General features: G+C 41.4%; 1 protein-coding gene across 1 annotated transcript in view; it reads left to right on the top strand.

The window, feature by feature from the left end:
* LOC130405661 (seizure protein 6 homolog) overlaps positions 1 to 14687 on the top strand; it is a 35265-nt gene that overhangs the window by 7862 nt on the left and 12716 nt on the right. The window contains exons 3-4 of the mRNA XM_056610833.1: positions 7704 to 7893; positions 14120 to 14305. Coding sequence (XP_056466808.1) covers positions 7704 to 7893; positions 14120 to 14305 — 376 coding nt within the window. The remainder of the gene's footprint in view (positions 1 to 7703; positions 7894 to 14119; positions 14306 to 14687) is intronic.

The raw sequence follows: 14687 nt of genomic DNA on the forward strand, positions 1-14687 counted from the left end.
GTCAATGTTTCTGTTTCTACCAAATTGTTGGTTTCCAAAAAAAGTCCTTCCTTTCATCCTACCAAGCATGTTAATTACATCCAGATTTGAAGGACAAGTTATTCAGACTTGGAACCCTTGTCTTACACACACTTGCTATAAACACACCTTGCTCAGCACAGCATACCATATTTTGCATTTATTTACCTCTTTATATTCACTAGGTGCTCGGCCGAAGCTCTGCTTTTCCTTTTCTTCCCCTTATTAAAAAATCTATTTTGTGACAAGCGGTTCGGGATTGCATTAATAATGAAATAGCTGTAGACAAGGTTACTGTTAAAAACAAGCTCAGTGCGGAAAAATAAATAGTGTGGATATGGATACACAAAATAACAATTTCACTATTATTCACTGGGGGGAATACCACATCATTAAATGTTAAACTACCAAGAGGATGCTGCATGTTATAATGTATTATTCTTTAAAAGACAAACCCTTCAGTTCTTGACCTCGACTAGGCACCGCAGAGGCAGCCCTCTGCCCTCGTGTATTCACGCCAGCCCTGAAATAATAATTCAAATGGTTATTGATGATAAAGAATAGAAAGGGACTCTCCGTGTGACGTGTTCAGTTTCCTTTCAAACAGCCATACCTACATCAGCCCTTTTTTCACACTGTTACTTGTGTGATATCAGTGTCTTTGTGTGAGAGGATAGAGGGTATTTCCAAGGACATGGATGGATACAGGATATTGTCCACATCTTTTCTCTAAACTAGAGGAGAACATTTTTCCCCGGCTCCCTTTTGTTCTCTTTCATATCAATTCCATTGCTTGGCCCCACAAAGGCACATCTCAGGCAAAATGGATTTTGTCCCTCTTCGGTCAGATCGTAACAATAGAAAATGGATTGCTTCAAGAAAATGTATAACAATGGAGAATAAATGGATAAATAATGAACTTTTACTATGGATCTTATAACCATTTCCAAATCATAGATATCTCTAGTGCTTAGGCGAAGGTAACTATTTGACACAGTTCCCAGATGTCAAATAAGTACTTTTGTAAGGCTGAGTCTGCGTTCACTTGGTTCAGGCAGACAGCAGACGGACTACCCCTTCTGGATCGCGTGGTAAAACAGTCTGACCAAATGGCACGACAGCAAATCAAAACATGCATGATGATATATTGCTATTGTGATGAAGTATTATTTACAAAGAATGGGGAACTGTAAACAATTATAATATTTTATTTTTGGACGGCAATGTGGGTGCCGTAACTGTTGCCAGTATTTTCTATCAGCATCACTGTCCGGCTCTGGTCAAATTATATCAGGATTTCTATATACCTTCTGCCTGATCCACGTGAACACAGCAATAGTTTTAGAATGTAGTGGTCTTCACTAAAATTAGTTTTCTTTTTTACAGTTTCTCTATACTGCAGGCCATTGAACTATGAGGAATAGCACATCTTCCCAAGATTCTGCCTTGTTGGCTATTCACAGACTTTACATCTGTAAATAACAGACTCAGAGGAACCCATGCTCTCGTATATCCGCCCCCACACAATAACAACCACCGCAATAATTGCATCTACGCAGTCCATGATCTGTTTCCTTTTTCTGTTTTTATTTCTGTGACTTGAGATCTTTTCAGGGATTTGCCGGAACCAGATAATCAGCTAAAAGCTGCTGGTAGAGTATTCACTAAAACTACTACTTGATACTGAACTACCTAATCCAGACATCTGCCCCGGAATCACCTTGATAGAGGTGGGAAACAGGAAAGGGCGGGGCTCAGAAACTGCAACAATCTCTATGAACCTTTGAAAACCTTTCAGGATTATTTTTTTATTTTTTAAGTCATGAACCTGTTTGTGACATTTCATGCCCACTGTCATGCCCTCTTTCAGCTGATTGGCATGAAAAGTTCTAAATTCTTACTTGGGTCATAACCAACCTACCGAATAAATTTGCTATAAATCTGTGCTCAACCTTTTTTCTGATATCCCGGACAGTGATAGTAAGGTACATTGACAAACACACTGACAGGAGAAAACCTCCATGGTAGAGGTTATGAATATATGATATGCAAGCAAGTAGAGGTAAATAGATCTGCTTTTCTTTTCACAAATGTTCTGAACAAAGAGAAAAGAAACCTACGAATAATTCAACATGAAAACCCCAATATCCCTGGACAAAGATTATCCCCTCTTCGCTCTGTGTTTGGTTATTATTATTTTACAATTACAATTGTATTACTATATGAACACAAACACAAACACGGACACACACGCACACACACACACACACACACACACACACACACACACACACACACACACACACACACACACACACACACACACACACACACACACACAAACACACACACACACACACACACACACACACACACACACACACACACACACACACACACACATACACACACACACACAAACACACCACACACACACATATGAGGGGCCGCCTTGGACAGAATTCATACTTGGTCTTACACACACTATTATAAACTCGCATATACACCAGTATACTCACACACACACACACACACACACACACCATTATACTCCTTTTACATGTATGCATGAGAATGTATGGTAGTGTATGTGAGAGAGTATTGTAGTGTATGTGAGGGAGAATAGTAGTGTATGTGAGAGTATTGTAGTGTATGTGAGAGAGAATAGTAGTGTATGTGAGAGTATAGTAGTGAGTGAGAGAGCATATACAGTAGTTGGGTATGTGAGAGAGTAGTGTATGCGAGAGAGTATAGTTGTTTATGCAAGAGAAAATAGTAGTGTGTGAGAGAGAATAGTAGTGTATGTAAGAGAGCATAGTAGTGTATGTGAGAGAGCATAGTAGTGTATGTGAGAGAGAATAGTAGTGTATGTGAGAGAGCATAGTAGTGTATGTGAGAGAGAATAGTAGTGTATGTGAGAGAGCATAGATGTGTATGTGAGAGAGTATAGTTGTTTATGCAAGAGAATATAGTAGTGTGTGTGAGAGAGTATATATGTTTATGCAAAATAATATAGTAGTGTGTGTGAGAGAGTATATATGTTTATGCAAGAGAATATAGTAGTGTGTGTTTGAGAGTATAGTTGTTAATGCAAGAGACTATAGTAGTGTGTGTGAGAGACTATTGTAGTGTTTGTGAGTGAGTTTGAATGAAACGGAAGTGAGTTTGATTCCTCAGTTCCTGATTGGCTGACAGAAGAGGCGGTAGCTTCTGGCGCTCAAAATAGACCTCTGAAGAATAAGTCCCGCCTCCGAGGCTCCGGTTCCATCGGTCAGATGTCTATGGGAAATAACATGGGGTTTTTGAATGATCGTACATAACAAACTCTCCAGGTGGCGAAGAAGTAAAAGCTGCTCATGTTTTGAATTACACACTTTTTCCATCTAGATTCCACTTGGGTTTTGGATTGTCGGTGCCGTAAGTAGTAAACAATAAATGCTACCTTAACGCCACCGACAATCCAAAACCAAAGTGGAATCTAGATGGAAAGGGGGTTTAGTTCAAAACGTGAGCCGCTTTTACTTCTTCGCCACCAACAAAGTTTGTTATGTACGATCATTCAAAAACCCCATGTTGTTTCCCATAGACATTTAACCGATGGAACCAGGAGCCTCGGAAGTAGGACTTATTCTTCAGAGGTCTATACTGCGCTGTCATTTCACTCTGGAATTTCCAGCGATTCTGTTATGCTGCGTTCACACCAAAAAAATATTTGAGTTTGAGAGAGGCTTACTCTTGTGACCGCCAATTCATTCTCAACCAGTCTCTCCGTGTTGTGGATGAACACACACTACCCGCCAGAGGAGCTCCGGGAGTCCGCAAACGTCAACAACGCCCTTTCTCCTCCTTGTCGTGGCTCAATTGTACTGATCACGGAAGAGGCAGTGAATGAAGTATTGCTTAGACAGCGATTTATTAGATACCACCGCTAATAAACCGTTGGAACACACACAAGACCGGTAACCACGACAACGCTGGTAACCACAACAAATCCTGCTCCCCCGCTATGTCCGCTTAAGATATCTATATATTATATCATCTTATATTATTTACAGATAGAGCTCCTGGACTCACGCCAGAGCTCCCAGAGGTTTCTAGCTTAGAATATTTTATAGAACGGGTGATATTATGAAACCTAAACGACTGCGTTGATTTTTCTGACGTCTCTGGTACTTCCACAACACGTAGAGACCGGCCATGGTTGAGAATGAATTGTCGGTCACAAGAGGAAGCCTCTGTCAAACTCAGGCGGCCACGCAAACAAGCGACCAAATCATATTTTGGTGCGAACGCAGCATAACAACATCGCTGGAGTGAGATTCAAGAGTGAAATGAACACGCAGTATTTTGAGCGCCAGAAGCTACCTTCTCTTCTGTCAGCCAAGGAACTGAGGAATCAAACTCACTTCCGTTTCAGTCAAACTCTCACACACACACTATACTCTCTCACATACAATACTATTCTCTCACACACACTACTATACTCTCTCACATACACTACTATACTCTCTCACATACACTACTACACTCTCTCACATACACTACTATTCTCTCTCACATACACTACTATACTCTCTCACATGCACGACTATACACTCTCATACATACATGTAAAAGGAGTATAATAGTGTGTGTATGAGTATACTGGTGTATATGCAAGATTATAATAGTGTGTGTCAGCCCAAGTATGAATTCTGTCCCAGGCGGCCCCTCATACACACACACACACACACACACACACACACACACACACACACACACACACACACACACACACACACACACACACACACACACACACACACACACACCCACATGCATGGAGGGTTGACACTGTATAGACGACGAAGCCTGTGATCCCATAGGGAACAAAGTATCTTGGGGATCCGTGTGTCTTGTGCTGCTCCTGCACAGCACCCCACAGTGAGGCCTTCTTTAATGAGGAAATGTACAAGTTGAAAAAAATGAACCCATCCTTTGTTTGAATTGATGAAAGGTAAGGGCCTTTCTTTCTCCTCCCCCATTCTCTGCTATGTGACAGCGTGTACAGCGGGAACTCAGATATCGTTCTCCGGTGTACTAGAGCGTTGGATTTCACAATGGAGCAGGAGAGAAACACAAGAGAATAGAATGCTATAGAATATCATTGATTTAAACACATTCACATTTGCGAGGTGAGTTACAATCAAACCATGTAGCAGGATGTGTTTTCCTGAATCAACCTACATATTCAGTAGGATAGAACTGGAAATCAATTAGGATTGTGAAGTGTCTGCTCAATAAGATAATTAGCTAAAAAGCTAAATAAATTAGCTTTGTTTAATTCATACACACTAGGTGCATGTTCTGTCATCACCTATATTTGTTGACTAACTTCAATGCTAATATTCACATTACTATTCCTTTGAATAGATTATCTATATTACATTTATATTATATTTTATATTTTTATATTATTATATTACAATTATACATATATACATCTTTCAATGAATTGCACAAGGTTGCAACAATCAAAAACAACAACTAGTAAATGTTTATTAACATTGTTAATGTTGAATTTGCTGCGGTATGTTTGTAGGCGGATTCTATTATTGTCAATATTGAGTAGATATATGCTTTTTGATATTATATTGGTGACATTAATTGGATTTTCATAATAATTATTACCTCCCCCTCACGTATGAGTTGAGTTAGAGTACAGTTTCACAGGGCCTGGAACCGTTCCAGAGCCAATTGGATTATGTCTCCTGTGGTTATTATGTTGAGTGGTTTATTATTCCCTTACGTGAGGCATAATGTGATTATCCAGCGATGACCCTTTTTTTGTTCATGTAATGTTCTCCTCGGGTTGTGTCCGTGAGTTAATTAACAGTACATTAGGACCCGTTATGCACAACGACAACACTGCCACTTAGTGTAACACAGTGCTGGATCTGCGGCTTGTCACTCACATTATGTCTGCTTTCAAACGCATGAGATGTGAGGCAGCTTTGTATCGATGTTTCAGAATAGAATAGAATAGAGCAGAGGCATGCAATACAAATTCAAAGAGGTCCAATGTTTCCTGAAGAAAAGGTCCAGAACATGTCGTCACACGTTATAATTGAGTGCCTTATATATTGCAGTGGCCTAGTCGTTGTATCAATGTATGTATCTGCATTTAGTCAACAGCTAACCAAACTCAAACTTCACTTTAGTACAATTTAATAATATTTAAACAATACTTAATAATAATAATAATAATAATAATAATAATAATAATAATAATACATAATATAATATATTATATATATATAATAATGAACACATTTTCTTTTCTCATTTCAAGCAAAATAAGATGCGAGAATGCAATTCAAAATGAAAGGCTTCGGAAAGAGTTGCATCCTAAAATGCAAATTCTAGAAAAATGAAATAAAAAGATGGCTGTTTTCCTTTTTCTTCTTTTATGTTAACTCCACCTTGCATCTTAAAAATCTCAGCCAATGTGATCAACAATCTAAACACATTGCAACAATTACAAACAGCTTTGAGGCCTCCTATCCCCAGATAACCTACACCTCTGCTTCCTCTGGTTCAGTGAGAGGAGAGCATTATCTAGCTTGGTGGGCCTGGATCTTAAATCTGGGCTGGAATGGTATCAGGGCCATTCTCATACACATGTATAGGTGGTCATTGGTGAGGCTGGAACAATATTGTGTTCTTCATAGTGGAGGAAGCCGCCTCACTGCTGAATGTAGAGCTGATCGTGGTCAACATGTATAAAGGCAGCGGTCTGGGAACATAGGAGACACACTGCTTATGAGCTAGCAGTGTGAAGAATGAACATGTCTGTCCATATAAAAGCTGCTTTCTCTGTCTTCCTTTAATGTTTGCAGTGCGCCATGATAAAAATAATAATTCTGACTGTCCTCGCCTCGTCTCTCCCCTGTTTGTGTCCGTATCTTCTGCACTTACTGGCGTCAGAATGCTTATCAGAAGGTATGGGATTGATTTGCTGGGTCACAGGAGATGATTAATAACGATGCAATGGGTCTCTGAGATTCGTGGACCGCTAAACCAGTGCCATAATGGCTAAAAAAGCTACTCCAGCGAAACTAGAAACACTCTTTCAAAATGATCATTCGCAATAATATATTCGTTGTAGTTCCGAGTACGGGTAGGAAGACTATTAGTGACCGGTCTTCGTCTAAATTTTCTCTTCAATGGAGAAATTAAGACTTTCCCCCCTAATGTGCTGCTAGCGATGATGTTACACGCTGATGACATTCGACTCGAGGGTCCCAGGAAAGACAAACTATATCCCTCATGCTCATCTCAATAAAACTAGGACATCAAGAGACAGGGTGAAGGATGGTGCAACCACCTGTCTAAACGTGGCATCTCTGGCCGCGTTTAGACATGTTATCGCTAGAGAACCATCTGCCCTTTAATAGTGCACTGACCGAGGACTACTGGGAAGACCACCTTTTGACTTTCCCATATTTACTCTGAGCTGTGCCAAAACACATTAAATACATTTTCAATATAATTCTTCCATTCTCCTTGACAAAACTGAAACATGCCTAGACACACCGTGTAGAATGGAATAAATGTAAATGTGTTGTTGACATACTAACATATGACATGATATGAATAGATATATTCTTTGCTTTTCTCCATTTGTGGATTGTCCTCACGCCCAGGTGTTGCAGGTCAACCTGTCAGAGAGCGACCGCGTGACATTTGAGGATGCGGGTGGCGGTGACGATGTCATCCTGGCCAACAGGTCCATCCTAACCAAAGGCCTGGTTGTACGAAGTCGCAGCAACCAGTTCACCATCCATCTGAGCAGCCAGAGGCCCTGGGCCGGGTCCCTGCGGCTCCACTACCAAGGTATGACGCTCACCGTAAGGATGCTAATGCTGCATGCCTCCCGGCCAGCACTGTCCAACCTGAGTGAATTAAATACATGACCTAGTTTGCTGGTCATATTTTTTTCATGATTTATTGTGCTTATTGTGTGAACTATAACTGTCTGTCCAACATCAGACTATTTAATTTAAAATATGTTTCCAGCTATTGAAAAAGTGTACAATGCATTAGAGCACCACCAACTGCATTGCTTCGGCCAACAACGTATTCATGGGAAATTCTAGGACAGGACATAGAAAGAGATCGCTATATTAAATAAAATAAAGTATAAAATATGATATGAAATTAGCAATTTACAGCACCTGATATTTATAAATGTCCATATATATTTGTTCAGCGTCTACTCATCATCACAATTCATAATTCATCATGAAATAGGTTTGGTTTGTCAGTTGTGCTTGTGTTTGGACACCATCATTAAAAGTGAGGGATGAATGAACATGATAAGGTAAGGAGTCTTTTAAGCATGCTAAATGGAATAAAACAATGCTTTGTAAAAGTATGGAAATAACAAACAACAGCACAACAGCACTTAATCCTTCGAATGCAATGAAAGAAAGATCCCATGATGATGAATTATTGGTAAAACTATGCAACTACTCTGTAATCATGTCAAAATAATGACAAAATAAACGTATTGAACATTACATTTGCCACCACGTCGAAAGTGTTTGAATGACACCCTATCTGAAACTATTTGGCTGAACCCTTACGAGAATGTTCAGATGCATGAATCTGTGAAGCATCACAATACGTGCACCAAGGTGAGAATAATGAAGAACCCAGGGCAGCAGAAAGTATGCAGTCTAAGACTGCACTATTGTAAACAATGCAGAATCATTTTTCAGGCCAGGAACAATAAGTGCCGCCACTAACTCAATGAGGATGAATTCTATCTCGGCCCAGCACATGTGCTCTGTGCAGTCGTTCCTGTAAGCCAACCACGTTTCATTCACTGATGAACTGCTTTTTGGGAAATATGCAGAAACACCAAGGCATTCATTCTTACTGGGTCTTTGACAAACAGCAGCTAGAGTGCAAATCGTATGTTCACTACACCTGCTGTCCACTAAATCACCCTGGCTGTTGCCTTACTTTGTTATATTCAGACTATCATTATTAACCCCTATCCTTAGTAACCCTAGTTGCAGAGATACATTTCATGTATCGATGCAACTAATTAAGTTGTACTTATCTGAATAATAGATAGATACATTCTAATGAGTTGCTCTGGGATCCTGAGCTTTTTGTCAGCTCATAGTAAACTACTTGAGGATCTAATTAAATGTTAATTATGAAGACACGATTGCCACCATGCTGCCCTATTACTAAGTCTAGTTTTGCCAATTAAATTAGCACTACATGAAAAGTTTGGACAACAGCCTGCTGATACACCTCAGGGAAATAATGTGGCATAGCTCTCTGCACTGAAAGGTTCTGTACAGCATGCTATCAATTATTTTATTTGTATAAAACCCAGATGTAATAGAATCAAGAGAACAGATCATACTATTTAAATTCAATAATAAACAATACAAACATATAATGAAAACTGATAAGAAGAAACGTTTATTAAAACCTTTCCGTTGTTGTCTATTTCAAAGTATTTCAAAAGGAGAAGTTCCCTTTCAAATTTGATCAGGGCTGTTGCATTTAAATACTGAAACAGGATGAATATGGCAACGGTGAACAATCAGTGTTGAGGTGGTGTTATTTATGGACTCTGTTTTGTCACCTGAATCAAGTTAAATGTGATTTCCATGGAAACTAATAAGCCCTCGTATTAAAGGCCATGTTGTTAGTTACCAATGTTCCACTGCAGTACTCATCGGTGTTCATGCAGAAAATGCATTCCTTCACGTTTTACTCAAACGCCTGCTTGACTAAACATGCAGGCTCCAGGAGAACATGGAGGGACACACACAGAGGGATATCTCCCATTTGTTGCGGTTGATAGCAATATGCTTCCACAATCTGGGCCACCCTGAGTCCCAGGATCATGGGCCAGTCAAATGTTGGATTGTAGGTCTCACTTGGTGTGGAATCTCATCTTATTGCTGACAGCTTCCCCCAGGCCCTCTCTGCACACTGCGTGAGTCCTCTGCAGGCATAACCTGTCACAGCCGATCATTCTCAATGGGCTCTGATGAGCTGGGTGTAAATGAGTCCTGCCCTGTCATTTTTTATTATTGATGCACGGATGTGTGTGTGAGTGGTGGATGGTGAGTGAAGGGGCGTTGGATGGTTGGAGGAGTTGCAGTGGAGTGGGGGGCTAGGAAATATCTATTTCTCATCAGCCTATGTACTATACACACAAGGGTTAATAGATCCGTCTCCGTAAACTGCCTGAATGTTATTTTTGTTATTTGTACTGCAACCAAAAAGAGACTGACATATATTCCGGACCACAATGCTGAAAAACACTTAATTTGGTAACAGAAGTGTCGCTCTGCACTACGACGCGTTGAGCTATGCTTATTCTGTGGCTGTAGTCTCCTCAAATTTTTTTTTCTACCTCCTCTAAATACATTTCAAATACTAGTGTGAAGCAGCTGAGTGAGCTAAGACACCATTTTGTGAGACACTTCCCTGAGAGAAACAGACAGGAGAAAATACTACAGTGAGAATATCCAGAATAACCCATCCCTCCCATGTGTACCTCTTTTCAGATGTTAATATAATAATAATGAAACATCTAAAGAGAAAATGAAACTGATGATGTTTCATTGATGGAATATTTATAGGAGTGAGGCACTCTAACCTGCCACATATAGGAACGTATCTAACCTGAACAAAATAATATTTTCCATCATTATAGGTAACACTTCAACCAATTCCCAATCTTATCTTTTCTGACACAATAAGAGGTTTGATGAAGGTTTGATGAAGCACTATTGCACCGACCCAGTCTGCAACAAAAGCCCCACCTAACTCTGCTTCAAGCCCATGCTTTCTAAGGAAAGCAACCGGGAGATGTATTATAGGAAACCTTAGTGGTGGAAAGCGTAAAGGAGCACGGCGATCTGTAACTTGTAAGTGTATTATCCCTGGCAGGACTTCTCTGTGATTATTACGGACCCCGTTGTGCTTTGTACCGGCCTCCACAGCAAAACAGCTGGTCGTCTGCTAGCGTGGGACTGAGGAGGAACACACCCACCGCCACTGGTGTGGAGCTCTTCAATAGCCTCGCTTGAGGCACACCAGTGCCGGTGTGTGTGTTTTGTCCCTTTCTCCTTCTGCCCACCCACCCACCTCTCCGCCCCTGTCCACGTTGGTCTAATTGAAAGGGAAGCAGCAGGGTGATCATACTGCAACAACGCAGACGTGACCTCACTCCTCCAGCTCGCCTCTCCCCCCGCCCCCCCGCCCAGCTGAGCCACTACGCGACGGCAATAAAGCATGAAGGAAACGGATGGCAAGTGGGTGGAGCGCTGGCAAGCCCCTCGCTGCCTCATTGACTCAGTGTGTATCACAGAGAAAGGAGAAGAGAGAGAGAGAGAGAGAGAGAGAGAGAGAGAGAGAGAGAGAGAGAGAGAGAGAGAGAGAGAGAGAGAGAGAGAGAGAGAGAGAGAGAGAGAGAGAGAGAGAGAGAGAGGGAGAGTGTTAACCCATATTATACCTGTAAAAGAGAATAGCAGAGCAAGCACCTTCATGAAATAACGTGTTTCTAATCTACTCGAAATATGTTCCAGTACATTCTTAAAGTTGAAATAATCTGCGTCCCTGCATTTGTAGTAGCCTTAAAGTGCATTGATGCATGTGCATTCGTGTGTATGTGTGCGTGGCACTTGTGTTGCTTGTGTGTGTATGTTTGCCTGTGTGTGTGTGTGTGTGTGTGTGTGTGTGTGTGTGTGTGTGTGTGTGTGTGTGTGTGTGTGTGTGTGTGTGTGTGTGTGTGTGTGTGTGTGTGTGTTTGAATTCCCAGATACTCTTTTCCTCTGGCTATTTATCATAATTGTCGGTTTGTCTCCTTAGGGCTGAAAGAGTGACATTGTGATACACCATGTCACGCAGGAACAGTTCACTCTGTTTTCTTTTAGTGTTTGGCCTCTTTTTACCCTTGCTATGTCAGAGGAGGTCCCGGCTGACTGGTGGACATAAAATCACATTTAACCCCCCTAACCCTTTGCTATAGATATGTAGATATGTCCGAAAAAGACTGGCAACAGAGCATCCACTATTCCGCGTTTCAGGCGGTCCGTAATTGCAGTTCATCTGCATATGCAATTCACTCTGTGACAGTGACAATGCATACAACAATATCATTCACACATGCATGAAAGCACCCGCATGTAACCCCCCCCCCCCCCCCCCCCCCCCCAACATACACACACACATGCACACACATTTATATTTATTGATAATTATTTTTTCTTGGTATGTTTAGCATTACGGCGGTGATATTTGAATATTTGTCCGTTCGTCTCAACTATTAGGAAACACAACTTTTGCAAAAAAGGCCTCTGCAGAAGGGAGGAGAAGGATCGGGAAGTTAGCAGCAGCAAACTAAGCAGTATACACATCCACTGTGCATCCTCCCTTCTAGCAGAGAAGAGACTTGTGACAGAGTGTGTTACAACCCGTGTTGGTCAGAGGTGACCATTTATTGGCCTACCTAATCCCCCGACACCCTACATAATTCCTTGCCTGAGGCCCTTCAATGTCACTAGCAGACAAAATCAATAGGAGCATGACTGCCAAACCAATCCACAGTCTAACAATATAACAAGGACAATTACAGTGAGACGGATCAGAGTGTTTAACAGAAATATATTAATAAATGTGGCCAAATGCCAGCAGGCGTGGAAGACAGATCCGTGGCACTAAAAGAGCAGTTTGTTAACTGGGCACTGGGGAGCTGGCCTGGACCATTTTATTTCCACAGATATGGACAGTGTGAGTGTGTGTCTGTGTGTGTGCGCGTGTGTCTCTGTGTGTGTGTGTGTGTGTGTGTGTGTGTGTAAAAAGGGCATTGTGTGTAGCCATGCAAGTGGTTGTGCTTTTTTATGTGTACAAAGATGTGTATATTTCCGTCGTTGAAGTGTGTGTGTGTGTGTGTGTGTGTGGGGTGTGTGTGTGTGGGCGTGCGTGTTTGCGTGCGCGCGTGTGTGTGTGTGTATTTGTGTGTATCAAATGTTTGCTTTTGTAAATGAAGGTGTGTGTGTAGTGGTTGATCACCACCCCTGAACCCCAGGGAGACACATGTGCACTGCCTGGCACTGTGCTGCTTCCACAGAGAAAATGCTTTCTGCCTCTGAGCTTTTTCAGATTTATAAATATGCCAACACAATTAGAGAAAATGTATCCTAACTTGATGTTTTTCTCCTGATCACATTGTTTGCCACATATTGACCAATCCACAGTCTAACAATATAACAAGGACAATTACAGTGAGACGGATCAGAGTGTTTAACAGAAATATATTAATAAATGTGGCCAAATGCCAGCAGGCGTGGAAGACAGATCCGTGGCACTAAAAGAGCAGTTTGTTAACTGGGCACTGGGGAGCTGGCCTGGACCATTTTATTTCCACAGATATGGACAGTGTGAGTGTGTGTCTGTGTGTGTGCGCGTGTGTCTCTGTGTGTGTGTGTGTGTGTGTGTGTGTGTGTGTGTAAAAAGGGCATTGTGTGTAGCCATGCAAGTGGTTGTGCTTTTTTATGTGTACAAAGATGTGTATATTTCCGTCGTTGAAGTGTGTGTGTGTGTGTGTGTGTGTGTGGTGTGTGTGTGTGTGTGGGCGTGCGTGTTTGCGTGCGCGCGTGTGTGTGTGTGTATTTGTGTGTATCAAATGTTTGCTTTTGTAAATGAAGGTGTGTGTGTAGTGGTTGATCACCACCCCTGAACCCCAGGGAGACACATGTGCACTGCCTGGCACTGTGCTGCTTCCACAGAGAAAATGCTTTCTGCCTCTGAGCTTTTTCAGATTTATAAATATGCCAACACAATTAGAGAAAATGTATCCTAACTTGATGTTTTTCTCCTGATCACATTGTTTGCCACATATTGCCATTGAGCAGTGAGGGTGATGACAATAACACTTCAATTAATCATCCAATAAGTTTTGTTTTTTCACTTTGTGCTCTTCGGAACACAATCAGTAAGGCGAGGGATGAATGAAAAGCAGAATGTGTGTTTCTATCTCAACATCGATCTCTCATTGTGTCTCTCTCTCCCTCCTCTCTAGTCTATGCATTGGGCTGTACTTTCCCTCAGCAGCCAACCTTTGGCGATGTGTCCGTGAGCAGTCTGCATGTGGGTGGAGAAGCTTTCTTCTCCTGTCAAATCGGCTACCAGCTCCAGGGTTTCTCAACACTCGCCTGCCAAAACGCCACCACCCCCTACTGGAGTGGCAGGGAACCACAGTGCCTAGGTAAGGTGGAATTTATCAATTCATTGAAATGTATTCTTGTTTTGTATTGTGACATATTTTGCCTATGTTGTCCTCATTGCATCGATCGCAATCTGCATTGTTTTTACTCATGCTTTATATGATAAAAGGTATTAATCATACAATTCTCAAAATGTCATAAAGAGAACATGTAAGTAATCTGAGTAATCTAATTTTGTAATTTTTTTAAGTTGCTATGCAACATTCCTCCATGAATGGATGTGTATTTTTACACCATGCAAACAAGATATAAAGCCTGGGCTCCCCCAGGAGCATTCGTTGCCGGATCTCATTTCGCCTGTTGATGAGACTTGGTGAGGAATAATAAGTGACCGCTTTACTCCTGCCTCTCTGATTGACATTG

Source organism: Gadus chalcogrammus, chromosome 16 (assembly GCF_026213295.1).
Source record: "Gadus chalcogrammus isolate NIFS_2021 chromosome 16, NIFS_Gcha_1.0, whole genome shotgun sequence".
NCBI classification, from domain to species: Eukaryota; Metazoa; Chordata; class Actinopteri; order Gadiformes; family Gadidae; genus Gadus; species Gadus chalcogrammus.